Source organism: Loxodonta africana, chromosome 2, assembly GCF_030014295.1.
Source record: "Loxodonta africana isolate mLoxAfr1 chromosome 2, mLoxAfr1.hap2, whole genome shotgun sequence".
Classification (NCBI taxonomy): Eukaryota; Metazoa; Chordata; class Mammalia; order Proboscidea; family Elephantidae; genus Loxodonta; species Loxodonta africana.
The window spans coordinates 121,364,719-121,388,359 of NC_087343.1; the positions used below are offsets into that span (position 1 = coordinate 121,364,719).

General features: G+C 38.1%; 1 protein-coding gene across 1 annotated transcript in view; it reads right to left on the reverse strand.

Moving 5' to 3' along the window:
- Positions 1-23,641, reverse strand: part of EPB41L4A (erythrocyte membrane protein band 4.1 like 4A) — a 325,161-nt gene that overhangs the window by 18,130 nt on the left and 283,390 nt on the right. The window contains exons 16-18 of the mRNA XM_064274891.1: positions 20,417-20,464; positions 19,835-19,912; positions 5,437-5,556 (exon numbers count right to left, since the gene is read on the reverse strand). Of these exons, the coding sequence (XP_064130961.1) occupies positions 5,437-5,556; positions 19,835-19,912; positions 20,417-20,464 (246 nt within the window). The remainder of the gene's footprint in view (positions 1-5,436; positions 5,557-19,834; positions 19,913-20,416; positions 20,465-23,641) is intronic.

Consider the following 23,641-nt stretch of genomic DNA (forward strand, 5'->3'; position numbering starts at 1 on the left):
GAACATACCAACAAAAATAGATACAATAAATAGGAAAAAGAAAAATGATAGACATAAAAATATTAATAATTATATTAACTGTAAATAGACTAAACATTCAACTTGAAAGTTAGAGACTGTCAGATTAAATTGAAAAAATAAAAGCAAGACTATATGCTATCTATGAGACATGGGCTTTCAATATAAATACATAAGCTTAAAATAAAATGATTGAAAGAATATACCATATAAATCATAAGCATGAGAAAGTTATAATGGCTACATTAATATATATAGGTGGATATTAAGAAAAGAGTATTACCAGAATAAAGAAGAAATTTCATAATGCTAAAAGGACTGATATGTCAGGGAGACAAAAACAATCATAAATACGTGTGAACTTAGTAACAAAGGTTCAAAATAACATGAAGCAAATGCTGACAGAACAAAAGGGTGAAGTAGGTAAAATCACAGTAATTTTTGAAGATTTTAGTATTCCTCTCTGTGACTATTGAAAAGTATACAAATCAGAAAAGACATAGAGATCTGAACAGCACAATCAGCTAAGTGGATCTACTTGGCCTTTATATACTAAACCCAATGAGTGAGAATACTTATTCTTTCAATTTTACCAGATCATTCATCAATAAAGACCATATACTAGGTCTTAATAAATTTCCAAAAATTAAAATCTTATAGTTTTTCTTTTTATCACAATGGAATTAAATTTGAAATTAATAAAATATCTAAAAATTCCCCAAATATTTTGAAATTAAACAACACACTACTACATGATCTGTGGTCAACGAAATAGCAAGGAAAATCAGAAATTATTTTGAACTGCATGATAATGAAAACAATATTCATCAATATATGTGAGATAAGCTAAAGCAAGGGAAATTTATAGCTTTATGCTTATATCCAAAAAGAAGAAAATCTGAAAATCAATGTCACCTTAAGAAGATAGAAAAAGAAGAGTAAACAAAAGACAAAAAAAATGGAAGGAAATAATAAAAAGTGGGAACCAATAAAACAGACAAAAGAGGAAACCAACAAAGCCCAAAGTTGGTTCTCTGAAAAGATAGGTTATGAAAAAAATAAAGAGAAAGCACAAATTACCAACATCAGGGATCAAAGAGGTGATATCACAACAGTTTTCATGGATGTGAAAGAATAAAGGATTATTAGAAACAAATTTCTGCTAAAAAATCAACTACTGAGATAAAATGAACTAATTCTTTTAAAAGTTACCCAAACCTACACATAACAAGTAGAAAGTATGACTAGCTCAATCTCTGTTAAGAAATTGAGTTTGTACTAAAAACTTTCCACAAAGAAAATTCCAAGTAGAAAAGGTTTTATTGGTGAATTAGTTTAACGTTTAAGAAGGAATAATGCCAATTTTACACTATTTCAGAAAATACAGGAAGGAATACTTCTCAAATAATTTTGTATGACCAGTATAACCATCGCCAAAAACCTGACAAAAAGATTACAAGAAAAGAAAATAATAGACCAATATTCCTCATGAACATAGTAAAAAAAAAAAAAAAAATCTGGATAACAACCAGAATAAGCAATATATTAAAAGGATAATATATCATGACCATCTAGGCGTTATTCTAGGAATGCAAAGATGTGTTATCATTCAAAAATGAATTAATGTGATTCCTTTACTGACAGAATAAAGAAAACAAGCCATGTACGATCATCTCTATAGATGCAGGAAAAGCCTGTAACAAAATTCAAAACCCATTAATGATTAAAAAAAACTTCTTGCTAACTCTTTGCAAACTAGGAATAGAAGTGAACTTTCTCAACCTACAGCTAGCATTACACTTAATGTGACATACTGAATACTTTGTTCTGAAGAAAGAGAACAAGCTAAGGATGTCTGCTTTCTTATCACTTCTATCCAACATTGTAACTCATATTTGTACTGGAGGATCTAGCCAGTACAATGAGGGAAGAAACAAAAATAAAAGACATAAAGATCTGAAAGAAAGCAGAAAAACTGTCTTTATTTACAATCACAATATGATTATTAAAAAAAAAAAAATTTTTTTTTTTTTTTTAAAGGTAGAAAATTCTAAGAATAAAAAATGCAAGTTTCTAGAGCAGGGTGGTAGGATACAATGTCAATATAAAAAGATCATTTGTTTTTCTATGTTAAAGCAAATAATTAGAAAATGAAATTTTAAAAACTATACAGTTCAGTACCACTAAAACAAAGTATTTAGGATTAAATTTAATGAATTAATAATAACTCTGTACTGAAAACTATAAAACATTCTGGAAGAAGATGACTTAAATAAATGGATAGGTAAGATTATTTTTCCCAAAATTGATCTATAGATTCAACATGATTCTAATCTAAAACCTACAGTCTTTTTTTGTAGAAACTGATTAGAAAATTTATATAGAAATACAAAAGATTTAAAATAGCTAAAACAATCATGATAAAAGGACAAAAATGGAAATTTTATACCTGATTTCAAGACTTACTATAAAGCTACAGTAGGCAAGACGGCATGGTGGATTAGGGATAGACAAATAGATCAATGGAACAAAACTGGCTAATAAGCAAATCAATTGATTTTCAACAAAGACCCTGAGGAATTTCATGAAGAGAGCCTTTTTGACAAATGATACTGGAATAACTGGATCAGCATATTGCAGGGAGGGGAGACTAATCTCTCAATCTCTACCTTACATATACACAACAATTAATTCAAGATGGATCGCAGAGCTAAACATAAGAGCAAAATCTAAACCTGGTAAAGAAAAAAGAAAGAATATCTTTATGACCTTGGGACACGAAAATACTCCTTAAGATGCAAAAAGCCTTAACTATAAACAAAGAAAAAAACTATATATTGGACTTAACCCACACAGTGCTATATTGGACTTAGTAAAAATTAAAAATCTTTGCCCATCAAAAAAATAATGTTAAGAACATGAAAAGGCAAGCCACAGCCTCAGAGAAAGTATTCACAATACACATATCTGAAAAAGGACTTAAATCCAGAATACATAAAGAAACCCTGTAAATAAATAAAAAGACAACCCAATTAAAAACAAGCAAAAACTTGGAGACACTTTTAAAATGAAGATACATGAATAACCCATAAGCACGTGAAAATGTGGTTAACATCATCAGTTACTAGAAAATGCTAATTAAAAACACAATGGGTTACCACTTCAAATCTATTAGAGGAGCTAGAAAGAAAAAAGTCTAAAGAAAACCAAATATGGCAAGAATGGGGCAAAACTGGAACTCTCATATATTGCTAGTGGAGTAAAAAATGGTACAACATATTTGGAAATCAGTTTGGCAATTCTTTGTAAAATTAAACATGTTAATGCCCTCTTATACAGCAATTCCAATCCTACATATTTACTCAAAAGAAAAGGTAACACGCATTCACAGATAACACTTGTACAGAAAGAATGTCTACAGTAGCTCTTAAGGCAACAGCAAAAACTGAAAATAATCTAAATGTCCATCAAGAGGAGAATGGACAAATTGTAGCATCTTCATACAATGTGCTATCACTCAAAAATTAATCACTGATACACAACAACATGGATGAATCTCAAAAATTTATGTTCAGTGAAAAAAGTCTGACTTTAAAAAAAGCATATATTGTATAAATCCATTTATATGAAGTTTAAAAAGAGACAAAAACTAATCTATGGTAATAAAAGTCAGAAGTGATGAATGACTTGAAGAAGCATGAGGAAAGTTTTTGTATGATGGAAACATTCTATATGCTGTCTAGGTAATAGATACAATAAGTATCCACTTGTCAAAATCCACTGAATTATATACTTAAGATGAGAATATTTCACTGTATATAAATTTTACTTCAAATTACCTCAATTAAAAAAGAAGGTTTATTCCTTAGGCTATTAAATGGAGTGAACTCAGATCACTCAATAAAAAGAAATGACGAAATTCCCAACCTCATCTATAAATATTTGGCCCACAATATAACTGAATTATAGTTACCAACAACTTTGGATTATTCTATTTGTCAATTTTATTTATAAATGAATGGTTTCACACATTTACTATTGCCTTCAATAATGTTTTTTTAACCTCTAAAATATAGTCATAGGATTTTTCCTAATTTTATTTTACTTTTCTCCTTTTTTTTTTAATAAAAAGGGAATTTACTATTGGCATTTAATTGAACTTAAATGATTTTGAAATTATTAGAAAAACTGAATGTTGTTTTAAGATTTAATACCAAGTTACCAAACCTTGTGTTTAACAAGTCCCTCAGATCCCACGTGGAAAACAAAAGGCATGGAGAATCTAATCTTGAGATTTTGTGCCTTTTGGTTCAACAATCAATGAGATCTTGCTTCTTCCATACCTAAACTTCCCTTTAAAAAAATGTTTTATTAACTTCTGCTTTAAATTAAACAACATTTTAATTCCAGAACAAAAGATTGTGGAGTAATGAATAAATCTGTAAGGGCACTCCTAGTGACTACTTGCAAATCTATTAGTTGCTCTGGTCTCCGTTAACCTGATCTGGCACTCAAAGACTTCCCCTAGAGCCCCTAGGGCCTTTCTGCCCGACTCCCTCTGAGCTCACCACCTACTTACATACTTTGTCTACTCATCCACTCCCAGACACATCTACCCCTCCTACCACAAGTAAGCAATGCCAGACATCTGACCACCCAGCATCACAAAGCGATCAGTAGTCAGTCCCAGCTCACTTCAAAAAGCTATGCTTTGGGGAATGGAGTTGAGAACTCTAAATCTGGATGATGAACAGATTAAAAAAAAAAAAAAAAAACTTTATCAGCTCAAAAGAAAATTAACTTTGGGGACTGGCAATCCACTGTTATGGGGTAATTGTCCTCACACGTGGCATTGCCTAGCAACAGGAGGAACAGCAAATCCCAACACAGGGATGTAATGAATCACTGACTACTGCTTACAGATGTCAATTTGATGGGAAGATACTCACATCTGGCCCAATCTGGAACAAGACTTCAGGGAATTCTGTACACTCAAACTGGGAGAAGCAGCAGGTATTTCACCAACAGCCAGGTTCCAGAACAAAGGAGACTATTCCTATTTATCTGGTTGAATATATACTTTTGTTGTGTGTGCGTGTATATATATATATATATATCTATATATACACATACATATGTCATACATATATGTAAATATAAATCATATATATATGATTTTAATAGCCTTGTTTTTGTGACATTTTGTTTTGGCTGTGTTCCAACTTCTAGGGCTTCAAATATAGTTAACAAATGTCACAAACAAAAGAAATTAAATATGACAAATAAATAATGGATAATCATGTTTGGATTAAACCACTTTAGAAAACCTGAAAAAGACACATTCCAATCTGCCCTAGCATCCACATGCTACATCAAGCTCAGTTTTTTTGAATTGAGGTATAAAAAGAGTCCACGTACGAGCGAGATCTGTGTCTGGATCGCCTGTTGTTGGGGTCCGCCTGGTTTTTTTCCTTTTGTCTCCTTAATACGGCTTCCCACTGAGGTGCAGAATCAACCATATCATTCTCCGGCCGTATTCTGAAAAGAAAAACCATTCATCTAAAGTTAATGTCCACATGACGTGGCGCCTTGTCTTGAGGTTCATTCTGAACTTGGTTTCAGAAGTTATTTAAGAAGAAGCAATTTTATTATACTCACGGAAGCTAAGAATGTATTAACTGGATTAACACATTAAACAGTAAAAAAGTATATAAAAATATAATGTGCCTAGACAAAATATGTAAGTCGCAGTATTTTCAGTCTTCTATCTTTGGCTCAAAATTTTCTAAGAAAAAGTCATGTACCAAACAAAAACACTTAAAACATTTAAGTTTTCATTCAAGAAACAATGCTGTCTGCTAAAGAGCCAACCTTCAACAGTGAAACAAAATCATTTTTTTATGTACTAATTAAAATAGCAATAAATAATTTTACTTTTAAATGCTCTTAAAAACTCACACTTGTCAAACTTTTTATGAAAGATAGGCACCAGATAGAATTTCCATTTTTTTAAATAGAAAACTAGAGGTACACAAAGTTACATATGATGGCATAATGCATTAGTAGCTGAGCAGACAGGCACCATTCTGGTTATGGCTGCTCACTTATTTAAGGACTGAGGCCACCAGGTTGACAGGCAGAAAACGTAAATAAGGGAATAGGAAATCCAGGTGGGGACTGGGGAACTGGAAAGCATGGCATCTGCCATCAGAGATCTAGGGCCATTCAACCCTCAGTTTAAAAAGATACTCCTCATTAAAAAAAAAAAAAAATCCAGAAATCTGGATTATTTTAAGTGAACTCTTCCAATTTTTAAGTATTGACAACTAATTCTGCATATAAGACACTATATATGGACCTAGGGGAGCCCTGGTGGTGCAATGGTTTAAGCGTTCGGCTGATAACCGAAAGGGTGGTGTGGTTTGAACCCTCCAGTGGCTCCACAGGAGAAAAGACCTAGAGATCTGCTCCCATAAAGATTACAGCCTAGAAAACCTTATGGGGCAGTTCTACTCTGTCCCATAGGGTTGTTAGGAGTCAAAATCAACACAGTGGCCAACAACAACATATGGACCTAACAAAACCCAATCAAGGACCACACTCAACCTGTAGAAGTTTTAGACTTCTGATGTATGAAGTGTTTCCAATAACGAAAGTGAGGTGGGGGTGGGAAGAAGTATTTAACTAAAGAAAGTGTTTGATGAATGTGTAAATACTGTCTCGAATGCACTACAACGATACTGTGAAGCTGTAATTAGCAGCAAAAATTATTAAACACCTGCTATTTGAATATTTAACTTTTAATTTATGTAAGTTCTTCAGGAAGCTGTTCCTGAGTGTTCAGTTCAAAAGCTGGCGCTCCCAGGGTGTGGGAGAGCAGCCTGGCATTGCAAGGTAATCACTCCAGTGCAGTGACTGCAGGAGCGGATCTGCTTGCAGACAAACACAGAAGACCTTGCAAGTTTGGAGTCCTCTTTCTCTCGGAAAAGATGCCTCCAGGTTGCCCTGATATGGCACTTAGTGTAGACTGTGGGGTGTCTATCTAGAATTGCCTACAAATGCAAATAAGTGGATGGGTGAGAAATGGTCATTGCACATATACCTAAAAGAGAGAGAAAGCAAATTCAAGTTGAAAACAACGTAGCTCATGAGGAAGAAAGTATTTAAATTTCTCTAGATTAAAGGGGTATTGTATTGGTAAGAAATTCTGTGTGAAACTCAGCAACCCTTTGAACTGTGTATATTTCCTCACTAAAATCTTTATTTTTAATAGGCTATTATTTGAAGATTAACAGCATAGAGTCCTGGTATTTTTCATAGATTTAAGAACATAGTTCCCTCTCATGACATGTACAGGGAAAATTAAAATTGAACATATATCGCTACAGACCATAATACTAAAAATATCTGAAGAAAAATATGAGAAGGTAGACTACCTGAAGTCATAATTATTAATCATTCTCTAAACAAAAGCTCCCATTTGAAAATGTCACCGTAATGGAATGAATTGTGTCCCCCCAAAATGTGTGTCAGCTTGGTTAAGCCATGTGTAGTTGTCCTCCAATCTGTGATTTTCCTATGTATTAGAAATCATAATCTCTGCCTGTGGTTAAAGAGGATTGTGGTGGGATGTAACACCCTTGCTCAGGCCACATCTCTGATCCAACGTAAAGGGATTTTCCCTGGGGTGTGACCTGCACCACCTTATCTCCTACATCAAGAGATAAAAGGAAAGAGAAGCAAGCAGAGAGTTAGGGACCTCATACCACCAAGAAGGCAGCACCAGGAGCAGAGCGTGTCCTTTGGACCTGAGAAGCTAAGAAGCACCTAAGAAGCTCCTCAACCAGGGGAAGACTGAAGAGGACAAGGACCTTCCTCCAAAGCTGATGGAGAGAGAAAGACTTCCCCTGGAGCTGACACCCTGAATTTGGACTTCTAGCCTACTTTACTGTGAGAAAATAAACTTCTCTTTGTTAAAGCCATCCACTTGTGGTATTTGTTATAGCAGCACTAGATGACTAAGACAGCCATATATATATATATATATATATAAACGAAACCAAACCCATTGCTGTCGAGTCGACTCCGACTCATAGTGACCCTATAGGACAGAGTAGAACTGCCCCATAGAGTTTCCGAGGAGCACCTGGTAGATTTGAACTGCTGAACCTTTGGTCAGCAGCCGTAGCACTTAACCACCTCGCCACCAGGGTTTCCATATATATATATAAAAATGTATATATATATATAAACCTGTTACTGTCGAGTCGATTCCAACTCATAGAGATCCTATAGGACAGAGTAGAACTGCCTCATAGGGTTTCCAAAGAGTGGCTGGTGAATTTGAACTGCTGGCCTTTTTTTGGTTATCAGCTGTAGCTCTTAACCACTGTGCCACCAGGGCCCCTATATATATATATTGTACATACATACACACACACACACACACACATCCACATATGGTTCTTCATGGCTAGAACTACAAGCCATTCTGTGTATCACATGAGTCAATAACCCCCCAGGCCTGCCGATAGGGGTGCTGACCACTCCCAGCACTGAGTGATTGAGTGATCCAGGGTTAGGAAGAGACAGTCAATGGGAAGATGTCATACTGGCGAAGTGGGGTCTTTCCCTCCCATAGGACCCCACACCTGGGACAGCCAGGACTGAGTTAGACATAAAACCCAAGTGTCCTAACTCCTAACTCTGGTATTTTTAGGTTATGGCTTCCATTGTGAACTAAATACTTCAGGAGCAAGAAGAAATTTTGCAACGCTAAATTTTTGATCAGGAAGCCAGGACCTTTCAATATTTTCAAAAGGTCAAACCTACTGGCAAGATTGAGGCCTGAGTTATACAAAGGCATACTTCTCCCAAACTACAGACATGTAAAAGGAAGCGCAAGTAGCGTATGTTCATTTCTCTTCTCCTTTGTGGAATTTACCTAGTTACCTTTATATTTAGACTTTAGTGTTAAAAAATTAAAACTCCTGAGACATAAGCACACATATTTCCTGTTCCTTGATATAATAAGGACTAAATCAGAAAGGATTTCAGACTATGGAACACACTAATAGCTTTTTTTTTAATTGAAAAGTCAAAGCGAGGAGCTCTGTTAGTTATCATTGTGGCCCCATGTTTCAAAGGCAGATGCCCTCTGCTGGTGATACTGTTTCATAAATATTCTAACAGGTGCATTAAAAATGTAAGCCTCATTGAAGAGTCACAACGGAAGCACATTTTCCCAAGTAATGAGTGGTGCCTGCTTTAGTCTGTAATGAAGTTTGAAATTACACCCTTACAAAAGGCCACTGGTTAATGGTACCTCATTACAAGAATGAAAGTGTCATCTTTTCCATTGCTAAAACGCTCCAGAAAACACTGGCCCTACTAGGAAAGGGAAAATACTAACCTTAGAAGCAAGAGTGTTGTAGCACTCAGTCCTTAAGAGGCAAGAGTTAACTATTTTGTTTCTGAGCGAGTGAATAAAGAAATCTTTAAATGATAAATATCTCCTACGATTCTGCCTTTCAAATATCATTCATCCTTAGATGTAGGACACACAAGGGTTAGTTTTTGTTTGTTTTGCTGCTTTTCCTGATATATTTTAATTTTGATGTGGGTGGAGATTTACATTATGAAGAATAAAAAATTTTGAGCATTGACACTATCATTAGCCATTAGAGAAATGCAAATCAAACTACAGTGAGATTCCATCTCACTCCAACAAGGCTGGCATTAATCCAAAAAACACAAAAGAATACATGTTGGAGAAGTTGTGGGGAGACTGGAACACTTACACACTGCTGGTGGGAATGTAAAATGGTGTAACCACTTTGGAAATCGATTTGGTGCTTCCTTAAAAAACTAGAAATAGAACTACCATAGGATCCAGCAATCCCACTCCTTGGAATATATCCTAGAGAAATAAGAGCCTTTACACGAACAGATACATGCACATCCATGTTCACTGAAGCACTGTTTACAATACCAAGAGGATGGAAGCAACCAAGGTGCCCAAAAATGGATGAATGGATAAATAAATTATAGAATACTATGCATCGATAAAGAACAATGATGAATCTGTGAAACATTTCATAACATGGAGGAATCTGGAAGGCCTTACGCTGTGTGAAATTAGTCAGTTACAAAAGGACAAATACTGTATGAGACCACTATTATAAGAACTCAAGAAATAGTTTAAACAGAGAAGAAAATATTCTCTGATGCTCATGAGAGGAGTGAGGGAGGGAGGGAGAGGGGGATTCGCTAAACAGTAGACAAGAACTAATTTAGGTGAAGTGAAGGACAACACATAATACAGGAGAAGTCAGCACAACTGGACTAAACCAAAAGCAAATAAGTTTCCTGAATAAACTGAATGCTTCGAAGACCAGCATAGCAGCGGTGGGGGTTTGGAGACCATGGTTTCAGGGGACATCTAGGCTAACTGGCGTAATAAAATCTATTAAGAAAACATTCTGCATCGCATTTTGAAGAGTGGCATCTGGGGTCTTAAACGCAAGCAAACAGCCATCTAAGATGCATCAATTGGTCTCAACCCACATGGAGCAAAGGAGAGTGAGGAACACCAAAGACACAAGGTAAGTATGAGCCCCAGAGTAAGAATGGGCCACATAAGTCAGAGACTACATCAGCCTGAGACCAGAAGAACTAGATGGTGCCAGGCTACAACTGAGGACTGCCATGACAGGGAGCAGGAGAGCAGTGAGATGCAGACCTCAAACTCTCATAAAAAGTCCAGGCTTAATGGTCTGACTGAGACTAGAAGGACTTCAGAGGTCATGGTCGCCAGACCTTCTGTTGGCCCAGGACAGTAACCATTCCCAAAGCCAACTCTTCAGATAGGGATTGGACTGGACTATAAGACAGAAGGTGATACTGGTGAGGAGTGAGCTTCTTGGACCAAGTAGACACATGAGACTATGTGTACATCTCCTGTCTGAAGGGGAGATGTGAAGGCCAAGGGGGATAGAAGCTGCCTGAATGGACACAGAAATACATGGTGGAGAGAAGAAGTGTGCTGTCTCATGAGGGGAAGAGCAACTAAGAGTACATAAAAATAAAAAGGTATATATAAGGTTTTGTATGAGAGACTGACTTGATTTGTAAACTTTCACTTAAAGCACAGTAAAATTTTAAAAATAAATTAATTAAAGTCAATGAAAGTGAAAGAAAAAAAACTGAGCATCGAATTGACATAGTATCTTTTAAAAAGCGAAAATTGGTTTTTACATCTTAGACAATAGTGAAAGTCTCAAGATGGGAAAAAAGAGTTCATTGTAACTTACACTGGAAATCTATTCATTTTCATATGCTAATTTTAAAGGTGAACTTCAAAAATGGTCAATGTTTCTTTTCTATATCCCTGATCCAATGAGTCTACATCTACCATAGTTTTTCTATTTCCACATCTAACAACTAAGGAGAGTCAATAGATGGGGTGGGAAAGTAATCAAAACAAGGCTTTTGCTTTTGAATTACTACAAAAGGGAGAGAGTTGCTTTAGAATAGAGCATATTCCAAGGTTTCAAGATAGGAGAATTCAAATATATATATCCTCCATGTCTTACCAAACTCCAATGGCCTACTTTTTCAGACTATCCATGCAATTTAGATTTTAACTGCATTTTGACAATTAAAATTTGCAAAAGTTTTGAAGATGAAATGTCATATAATTGTTTGATAATAATAATGAAGATAACGACTATTCCTTGCCTCTTCTTTCCTGTGTCTTCCCACTTACGGTTCTGTTCTGCCTCTTCTGCAAAATTCTTCACATTACCAAACGAATCCCCTTATAAGTCCCTGTGGGTTCCTAAAAAGACCTTCCTTTACACCAATTCTGAATTCCTTTACACTTCTCATTCATTGAGTGAATGACCATGTTTCATGTTGAGCTGAAAAGTCCTATGGAGTAAATGTATAAGGAAACTTCAAAATCATATGAGCAACACACGTTGCTTCCAAGCTCTATCTAGTCCCCCGTTCTGCCATAATCCGACTTGAAGACCTAAGCAAATTGTTTACCTTCTTCAGTCAGGTCTCAGTTTCTTCATCTGTAAAATTATTGCAAAGATCTTCTCTAGCTCTATCATAATGTGTGGTGGGGATATCTTAATACTTGAGACAATTGTTTCCCACGGCCACTGCTTTGCTAAAATTAAATCTGTAGGTCCCAACTGATTATGAACTTGTGTTTTGCATCAACTGTATTCATTTTTGGATCAACTGCTATGAAGCAATCTTCTTTTTTCAAACAGTTTTTCTTCCCTGGGGAAATTTACGCTGGTTCCAGGCACTTGTCAACATACTCCCTTAAGACCAGCAAGTAAAAAATTCATTTGTTTTTCCCATCTTCCCTACCATCAATAAATTATTCTCATTTGCTTTTAAAGGTATGTCTTCTGTCTCCACTTATTTCTTATGCTGCCCCTGCTAAAATGAGCTACCTTGAGTGCAATTTCGCTTTCAAACTCTCCTCTGTTTTCATAAATTTTTTTGCCTGCTTTTTGCCCTCGCTCAGTAATCTGACATCATTTCTCAGCCGCTGGAGCTCTGTTCTTCCTTGGTCTTCTCTGTCAAATGTGATTACACTCTGGAAGTTCTAAATCATCCGTATCAAACATCTAAATCCTGGCGTGTCCTAGTAAAGTGGGAACCAGAACATGGATCTATAGCATGGCGAGCACTTCCATCGGCTCTGTGTGAACTGCCCTTCACACACCCATAATTTTACCTTGTTTGCAGCCCCAAATTAGGGCAGAGCGATGAGAAATGCTTGGAAGGAAACAGGTAGCCTATGTGGGAGAACTGCCCACTGGTTTTAGTTTGCTACAAGCCAAAACACATTTTTCTAGGGTATAAAGGACAATAAGGTTGTTTCGTACCATTTTTCTTGCTGTAGTTAGCTACCGTGGAGTGGGCTGCAGACCAATCATGACCCCGTGCACAAGAGCATCGGACCATATTGTGACCAATAGGGTTTTCATTGCATGATTTGGGGGGGGGTAGATTGCCAGGCCTTTCTTCCTAGTCTGTCTTGTCTGGTAGCTCTGCTGAAACCTGTTCAGCATCACAGCAACATGAAAACCTCCACTGACAGACGGGTGGTGACTGCACATGAGGTGCACTGGCTGGGAAACGAACTCAGATCTCCAAGTTTGCATGGAAGGTGAGAATTCTACCACTGAACCTCTACTGCTCCGTTGTACCACTCTAACAATAACAAAAGCCTACCAAAATCACCATCGAGGTTTGCGCTGCCCAAATGTATCTTCCCTGTTAGTTGCAGTGCCATATTTGTGCTACAGAGAATAGTTTCTTCATTTTCCAGATAAAAAATACAAAAAGATCTTATGGAACAGGATTAAAGTATTCAAAACTGTATTAATCTGCTATTCACATATTCTGAAGGACTTGAAATGATGGGAAGAAAGCCCAACAACATTTGTGGCAGAACAAATTCATGTTAGAAACCCTGAGCTTTTTTTTTTTTTTAAGGGAGCTGCCCCCCCCCCCCGCCCATCTTTTTTTTTTCAGGTAGTACAGGGACTTCAGATAATACTGAGTAGTGCTGAATGTTCTCGTTAATCTAACAGTACCTGCCTATTTAGGGCACTTTACAGTTTTCAAAGCATATCCATTATCTCCTGGACCTTCACAAACCTCTTGTGAGGTAGGCAAGGTAAGTGTTAGTCCACTTTGCACATGAGAAAACTGAGATTCAGGCAGCAAAGCAGCCTGGTCATGGCCACAGAGCTCTTCGAAACGGGGCCAGATTCAGAATATAGGCTCCTAATCCTGTGTCCTGTGCTTTATCACATACAGGGTGCTTCACATACATCACAGAACAAAATTAGGGAAAGGTCCCCTGTTGCCAGTTTACTCTGGTCCTGCTCTTACCCTGAGTTTCTCTCATTTCTCTCTTTTTATCCCCACCAGGCCCAGAGTTACGTCCACTTTTATGCTTATTCAAAACACACCAGGCGACTTCTCTGCACATCTAACCCGCCTCCCTACCCTTGCCCCCAATCTCCCACTTCAAAAACCTAAGAGCCTAGCAGCACATCAAAGCTAATGACTGAGTAATCCACAGATTCTCCCCAGTGAATGCTCAAAGGACTGCTGATTTCCATCGAGAGCACAAAGGATATTTTGCAGACTGGTTTCTCTGAATGCGAAGGGTGTGTTATTAAGCTCCAGGTATTTGCAGGGAAAGCTGGTTTGTGAAGATTTCACTCTAGTAAGTCTACTTCCTGGGTCCTCCTTCAATACATGCCGTGGGCAAGTTTGGGGCATGGTCTATGGGCTCAAAAGTATAGCGATGAGCTGCCTGACCCTTCTGATATCAAGGTATAAGATTCAAAATTCTAACTAGTAAAAATTTAGACCATTAATGTTATAGTACCTTGTACTTGGAAACCCTGGTGGCATATTGCTTAAGTGCTATAGCTTCTAGCCAAAATGTCAGCAGTTTTAATCCACCAGGCACTCCTTGGAAACCCTATCGGGCAGTTCTACTCTGTCCTATAGGGTTGCGATGAGTCGGAATGGACTCGATGGCAATGGGTTGGGTCTGGGACCTTGTACTTAGTAGTTCTCAATTTGATGGATTTAAATGAACCAATTGTTTCACAAATCAGTGTAGCAAAGTAAGTAATCTCTAAAGGAATTTTAAACATTTTAGCTTTTAATCCTACCAGTGAATCAAAACATAATTTCCCAATACCAACCTATCCCTCGCTGTTTAGATCTTAATAAACACTCCATAACATTTGGGGAATCATACAGAACCCCCAGGAGTCCTGGTGGTGCAGTAGTTAAGCACTCGGCTAGGTCAGTGGTTTGAACTCACCAGCAGCACTGTGGGGGAAAGATGTGGCAGTCTGCTCCCACACAGAGATTAAACCTGCGGCTGTGGGGTGAATTCCAACTCATAGCAACCCTACATGAGAAAGTAGAACTGCCCCCTTGGAAGCTCAATGGAGCAGTTCTATTTTGTCCTATAGGTTTCTGTAAGTCGGAGTCAACTTGATAGCAACAGCCGGGAGGCTAGAGAACCCCCTTAAAAAACATACAGACCCAATCTCCAGAAAAATGTATACTTGTAAGCACACAAAAAATTTTCATACAAATTCATGGGATTATCAGACCCCTGCAGCCTACCTATGAATCAGAGGGTGAGAATGCCTGGTGTAAAAATAACCCAATGTGTAAAGGCGGGGAAGGCAGAAGAATGGAATACAGGGTTAAAAGAAAAAAAAAAGGTGGAAAAATGTGAAAAAACAGTAGCTACAAAACTGGGTATAGAACTGTAGGATTCTATACCCCAGAGAGCTTTTATTACTTAGATTTCATTTGATCTTTATAGCAACTTACTCAATAAAACAGATCAGTCATTATTATACTCCCCAGTTAAAAGATAATAAACCTAAGATTTGGACTGGTAAAATAAATTGCCCACAGTCAAATAACAGCACATGGCAGAACCAAGACCCTAATCCAAACCCTTGGTTCTTCTTTTTGTTGTTACATACACCACTGACTCCCAAACCGAGATAGAATCCAATTCGGAAAAGACAAAAGAAATGAAGAAAGGATGGGAAAGAAGGTAAGGAAAGAAAATGATAGGAATTAGGTAAGAAAAAATAATATGATATAAAAAGTGAAAAGGAACGCAAGAGAATAGAGGAAGGAAGATAAAAAAAAAAAAAAAAAAAAAAAACCAAGGAAGGAAGATATAAGGGGAAAATAGAGACTTTGTCTTCTTAGACATAATAAGAAATTGTGCTCTAACTTCTAAAAAAAAAAAATTTTTTTTCCAACTTCTAGCTGGTTATAAAAAGAGAACAAAAAATTATTTTCTTCAACCTCAAAACCTAGAAAACTGTAGGATGTTCACCCAGATTATGAAAACAGTAGAGAAAGTGTAACAGAAGTAGAAAGGGGTAGGGGAAGGAACAAACCAAATAAAAGAGGGGGTGCAGAACTCCTTAATGGGGAGATGCCTTCTGGTGTTCTAGGAAATGGCTGTGGAACTACACTAACCAAAGAGGCCTCAGATAGCCGGCCTGGTTAGCTCTGGACCCAAAGGTGAAAGAAAAAAAAAAGAGGGGGTGCTTATTTACAGTTATAACTTTCCAAAATTGAAATGAAACAAAACAACAATCCTTGTTTCTAACATTAGCTTTCCAGTAGTGTGGATTATGATTTTTTTAAGTAACTGCTACTGCTTTGGACAAAGTTGATTCCTAAGCATTGTTTCATTAACTTTTGTTTCTTTTCACACAAAATGAGAGATGTTTACATTGCTATCCATGGAAATGGTAAAGCAGCTTAAGCTCCACTGGGTAGACTTTGTTAACAAACAATATCTCCCACAGAGTGGCCTCACACCTTACAGGAAAGACTTCCTTTACATTAACAACAACAAAAAATCTAAAAAGAAGCCATGGCAAAGGGAACAACATCCCAAAGACCACACACATTTCCCAGAAAGTAAAACTGACTGTCCAAAGTTCCACTAAACAAATGTCATGGGCTTCAAAATAGTTTGGGAAAAGCAAATCTGCCCAGTGGTTGGCCCTCTCTCCAGGCTAGAGTGTCCTCTTCCGTGAGAGAAAGGGAGGCAGCCCAGAAAGCAGGGTGTGTCGGGTGTAGACTCTTGTTGTATAAATGAGGACGCATCCTGGGGCTGAATTTAGAGACCTCACTGGCAGGATGTATAAAAAGCAGCATGTAGAAGATTCTGTTTGTCCCACGAGTCGGGGTGGACTTGACAGCAACTGACGACAGCAAGGGTTACCAGGGTCCTTTAGTAAACGCACAAAGAGAGGACAGTGCTGAGAGCTTGTCTGGGCACACTGTCACCCGAGATAACAAAGGACACCTGAGGTTGAAGATTCATCATCTCCCCCACAAAAGGGGCCTTTTGCACACATAGGAAGTCAGACATCAGGAGACAACCCTTCATCACAAACAGAAGGCACAGTGGGATCATTAGTAGGGCTGCAGCTTAAATGTTCCATGCAAAGCATCCAAATGTGGAATGAATGATTTCTGGAAAAACTTAAAAGACTAAAAATGGGATGGAGGGGTTACCACTAGCATATTGCAGTGAGTAAACAGCACTCAATTTGCACTGAATATACTATACTATTTCCCTGAAAACTGTCACCTGCCTCACTAGAACTGGGGAGGGCTGTTTGGAACTGGAAAGCGTATTTCTTTCTCTGCCCCATTTTTGCTACACCCCTGAGAGCTGGGGTGTAGACCTCTAGAAAGACCCTCTAGACTCTAGACACAGCAATTTACATTATCCTACAACAATATTTCTAAGGATCCCTGGTGGCACAATGGTTAAGTGCTTGGCTGCTAAACGAAAGGTTGGCAGTTTGAACCTACCTAGCAGCTCCAGGGGAGGCAGACCTGGTGATCTGTTCCTGTAAAGACTGCCTATGGGGCAGTTAGTTCTACTCTGTCACGTGGGATCGCTCTGAGTTGGAACTGACTCAATGGCACACAACAACAGGATAGTATTTCCACAGGAGAAGTAAAAGTAATTTCAGAGCCCTTTGAACCCTTTACAAAAAAAGAGTGCGTTTTGAAAACTATTTCTCATTACTAGCCTTACAAAGTGCATTACAAAGTGCATTAGCATTTAAACATTCAGAACCACCCTAGTTCTAAAACATACTTCCTACACAGTTCAAAAAGAGCAGCCTAAGGAATTGTTTATTTGGGTGTGGGGAAAGAAACTCTTGAGGGAGGAAATACCTTCAAGAAATATTGAAGCCAGTACAACTACATCAGTAATGAGCTATTTAAGGATTTGTTGGCAACCTTTAAATGGTGTTTTGTTTTTAACAGCAGATGTCACTGCGAGCACTTGAGGCCCCAACAGACACTACTTTTAACGGTACGCCTTCTGAGCAGATGAAAATAGAGCATGAGTGAGTGGAACTTAGATGAGATCAAGCAAACAGATTTACTAAGGTGGTTGCTTCATTTTAAAAACACAGACTAACTAGACTAGTTGAGACTGGAGGATTCCCTGAGACCATTCCCATGAGATACTCTAAACCTTGAACTGAAGCTAACTCCTGAAGTCACCTGGGTAGCTAAATAACAGATTGGCCCACAAGATAATGAATAGCACCTGTAAGTACTGTGCTTCTTTAAAAAATCACCTATATAAGAACAAACAGTCAACATTCACTTTAAAACGAAGATGAGAATATAAGTGCACAGGGAAACTCATAGAAACAGAACAACCAGAATGTAAATGATGAGAATGTTCATACACTGTGAAGAATGTAACCAATGTCACTGAACAATTTGTGTAGAAATTGCTGTATGAGAACCCAAACTGCTGTGTAAAATATTCCTGAAAACACAAGAAAATATTACTTAAAAAAATCTTTTTTGGATTGATAAATATAAGATTCAAATTAGGAAATTTTTAAAAGCACGATTTTTGTTTTTGTTGTTGTTTTGCTTTGCTTTGTGTCGCTTTGGCAGAAATACTGAATTTTAAGGCAGAAGAGAGTACCTTGGAGACCTCTATCTCCCACACTCAGGTTTTTATAGATGAAAAAACAGAAATAATTTCCTTGAGAAAAGTGTTACAACACATAAAGATCTCACATCTATCTAGTATGATTCTAGTCCTCGAGGAGGCTGCACATGGAAAACTTTCCTAAGAAAATGGTGCACTCTTAAAATGCTGTCTGGGCTATTTTCACACAGGCTTTGTAGTCAGACGGGAGGTTGATTCAGTCTGTGCTGTATACAAGGACTTGGAGCACTAAAGAAGGGCCTTAGAGATTATCAAGCCCAACTTCCTAATCTTGTGGAAGAGAAAAAGAAGACCCAGAAAAGTAAAGTCACCAGGCCATAATTCCACATTAGGTCAGGACAGGGTTTCCCAAAAGTAGCACTACTGACATTCTATCATTTACTTGCTGTCGGGGCTGTCCTGTGCATCGTTGCATGTTTAGCAGCATCCATCACCTCTACCCACCAGGTGCTGGAAGTAATCCCACCTCCCAATAGTAGCAATCCAAAATGTCACCAGACATTGCCAATTGTCCCCAGTTGAGAACGACTGGCACAGGGTGGAAACAAGCACGACTGATAACCAAATCCTCTCACTCCCAAACTGGTGTGCTTTCATTGACCCAAATAAATACTTTTGTTTTCAAGTAAGTATTGGAAAAGTGGGGAGAACTGATTAACACATTGAGCCATCACTTACACTGATTACATGTCAAAGGATGTTTCTAATAAGCTCTCCAGAATGAGTCTCACAGACATGAACTAACTGCATTGACCCAACTAACAGTGTACAGCTAATATAAATACAAACGCATATATTTGCATGTGTATATACCTGAGGTTGGAACTATGGAATCTATGAAACCATGAGACTCTCATTTCTGGTTAGGCAAAACATAGTAGTAATGCCATGCTAAAAGATACTTCAGGGAGAAAACCCTCTACAAACGGTAAAGTTCCTTACCACTCATCATACATTGTACCTAAATATGGAATCATCGATTTTTTTTTTTTTTTAACAACAAAGGACCTTTAAGTTGTTTAATCATCTTATTATAAGATAACTGAGACCAAAGAGCTGAGGTTCCCTAAACTAGTGCTTCAAAACAATGCTGGATTCCTCCTTAAACCCAGATGAGAAAATCAGGCTTAAAAAAATCACAGGACACACAGCTTCCAACACGTATGGCAGCCTCTGATTTTGGAGTTCCAGTTAACCACGATGTTCAGGCATTACCTGTTTCTCTTTTTCCGGTGTTCTCTGTTAGAGTTTTCTGATTCACTACCACTGCTCGTGTTACAGCGTGAGCGTGACCTGATGACAAAGTGAGAAAAGCAAAAGAAAAAACTCACATTTATGCCAAATGAAAAATTTCAGAAAGGTGCACGTTGGCTTTTGGGAATTAATTTTGCAGTAAAATTACTAAGCGAAACTCAAATAGCTTAATTACCCTTCTCCCAGTCAGTCAGACATCTGAAAGAGTCTACAGCTCAGGGTAACAGCAATTCGAGGGAAATGTGGGAGCAGATGACAGCAAGTGCCCCATGTTCCCAGGAAGGACCATAAAAGCAACCACTTCTAACAGAACATGGCAAAACTATAAACTCTAAAGATACTACAGCATGGAAGACGGAGAAACAGTTGAATCTCAAAGCTGGTTTCTAAAAGAAAGTTTAAAGGGGAAAAAAAAATGTAGAATACTTCTAAAGTAGCCACTAAAAAAACAAAGTGTTCTCCACTCTTGCCTCAATTCTGAGTACTGTTATCTGGTAATCCTTCCTCTTTCTCCTTACCCTCCTTCCACTTTTGTTTATTTACCTCCTCCTTTGCTTTAGATCTGAGTCTTCACCGCTGTTATGGGCTTTCCTGTGAGAGACAAATAAATGAAGAAGTTGGCTAAGGAAAGTATACCAAAACGAGTTTCACTTCAGTCAATGCATATCTGTATGTATTCATTCATTCACGAAATATTTTAGTCACATGTATACACCAAGCCCTGTAATAGGAGCCAGAAAGATAATTTCACACCAAGTGACGTAGTCACTGACCCCGAAAAGCCAGCAACCTAGTGCGGGGTGCAGTCTATAATAATAATGCACAATGTATCTGATAAGTTCCATTCTTCTAATAATGGCATTAGTCTGCAGTTCCTAGGTCTGCAGTCTGCCAAGCCAAAATTCAGCCATAATCTAAATGACATTAACTTTCAGGGGATGCCCTTTCCAATACCCTGGCCTCAAAGTCCCTTAACCCCATCTCTAATGGCCCCTCTACTATAACTCAGCAACCCACATCATGATCACACTTCAGACCTTGTCATCATCTATAATCATGCCCAAACACATTGTTCTCTGATCACAATCTCCTCTCCTTCCTGCCTACCTGTATACCTTTAAATAGCTTCTATGAGGCATCCTGGTCAGAAGTGTGGGCCCTGGAGCCAGATAACCTGAACGCCCAGACTGTCTCCTCCATTCAAGCTACGTGATTTAAACCAGGCAGTTGTTCAGACAGAACAAGGGGATGCTGAATGGTTTAAAGTCAGGAAAGGTGTGCGTCAGGGTTGTATTCTTTCACCATACCTATTTAATCTGTATGCTCAACAAATAATCCGAGAAGCTGGACTATATGAAGAAGAATGGGGCATCAGGTTTGGAGGAAGACTCATTAACAACCTGCATTATGCAGATGACACAAAGTGAAGAGGACTTGAAGCACTTATTAATGAAGATCAAAGACCATAGCCTTCTGTATGGATTACACCTCAACATAAAGAAAACAAAAATCCTCACAACTGGACCAATGAGCAACATCATGATAAACGGAGAAAAGATTGAAGTTGTCAAGGACTTCATTTTACTTGGATCCACAATCAACAGCCATGGAAGCAGCAGTCAAGAAATCAAAAGACGCATTGCATTGGGCAAATCTGCTGCAAAGGACCTCTTCAAAGTGTTGAAGAGCAAAGATGTCACCCTGAAGACTAAGGTGCACCTGACCCAAGCCATGATGTTTTCAATCACATCATATGCATGTGAAAACTGGACAATGAATAAGGAAGACCAAAGAAGAGTTGATGCCTTTAAATTGTGGTGTTGGCGAAGAATATTGAATATACCATGGACTGCCAAAAGAATGAACAAATCTGACTTGGAAGAAGTGCAGCCAGAATGCTCTTTAGAGGCAAGGGTGGTGAGACTGCGTCTTACATACTTTGGACATGTTGTCAGGAGGGATCAGTCCCTGGAGAAGGACATCATGCTTGGCAGAATACAGGGTCAGTGGAAAAGAGGAAGACCCTCAAGGAGGTGGATTGACACAGTGGCTGCAACAATGAGCTCAAGCATAACAACGATTGTAAGGATGGGGCAGGACCCGGCAGTGTTTTGTTCTATTGTGCATGGGGTCACTATGAGTCGGAACTGACTCGACGGCACCTAACAACAACAACTTCTTTACTCAGTGCCTCCATTTTAACAGAACCTCCCTCAAAGGGTTGTTATCAGGATTAAAAAAAAAAAAAATGAATTAATATTTCTAAAATGTATAGATTAGGGCCTGGCACATAGTAAGCAAACAAATGTTAGCTGTTATTATTGCTTACTCAACTACTTTGATTCTAACTTTTCTTTAACCTCATCAGGACTCCATCCATTGACCTTGCTACTTTTCGCTGCCAGCTCTTCGCCTTTCTTTTTTCTCCTTCTTACTCATAATCTTAGATTTTTCTGGTCCATCAATTCAATAACATGCATGCCAATACCCAAAACTTCCCCCAACTCAATGTTATTCATTCCAACTTTTAGCAAACTCCCAAGCATGGGTGAATCCACCTATCCAGCTTCTCTAGGCCTGTCCCAAACAGCTGGCTGACCGGTACTACAGAGAGTTACACAAAAGGTTGAATTAGTTACACTGCAAATCCATGATCATAAACCTCAAGTGGGTCCACAGCATGGCCCAGCAATCCTACCACCTTCTCTAATCTGAGTATGCTCTCTGTTTTTGCAGAACTGTTTCAAACTCATTTTACCTTGTAAGCCTCTGACCCGCTGTACCTCTGCGTCAGCAGATGACTTTGTTTTCTCCTGCCAAAGTAAAAAGGAACCACCCGATAAGAACGCTTTTCTCTTCCTGCTACCAAAAATAAAAACTTACCAACATCTCTCTGTTATTTATGGATCTGTCCTTACAAGTAAGGCCAATCCCCCCATCTCTGCTATTTGAGTTCCACCACCTCTTGTTTACTCAATGACTTTAATTAACTACACTTCCCCCTCTCTCACACACTCAGCTTCCACAACCTGTTTTCACCACATTCTCAGGTCTCTTCTATTTGAACAACCACACACTCACCTACTTTGACTTACCAACCCCCTTCAGCTTCTGCCAAACCTCTCCTCTCTCTTTCAAGCCTGAACTTCTTGAGAGAGGTGTCTATGTCCCCTGTTCCCATTTCCACTGTCTGTGAATCTGATGCCTTCTCACTCTAGGTGGGTGGACATGGCTCTTTAATGTCACCATCATGGCTTCCACTCCCCTATTTTCCCAAACTATCTAAAAAATGATATCATTATGATGTGGTTCCTGTCCTTATATGAATTTTTTTGGTAATTTAGTTTCACAGATGATTTACCTAGTGTTCTAGGATTACAATTCTATTTTTATATAGTTTTTTCATTTTCTTAGAGATAATTGCTTAGCTTTCTATGTACCTATCACTTGCTTAGTCTTCCCTGTGCCTATCACTAACTCTTCTTCCAAACTTTCTGAGAGAGCTGCTCAACTCCTCTTGTTATGGATGAATGCTCAGGTAATCTGCCAGTTCCATTTGCATCTCTCCTGGCACCCTCTGGTCTGCTGCTCACATCTGAATGACTGCTCTCTAGTACTACTGCCCAGATGTCATTTTGATTAACTTCCTTCACCATGATCCAGGGAATTCCTTTGCTTCTTTATGTGATGGGTCCCCTATTTTCGGGTCTCATATCTTCTTGTTTTATTCCATCATCTAGGTGGCACATATATTCCAGTCAGTAACAG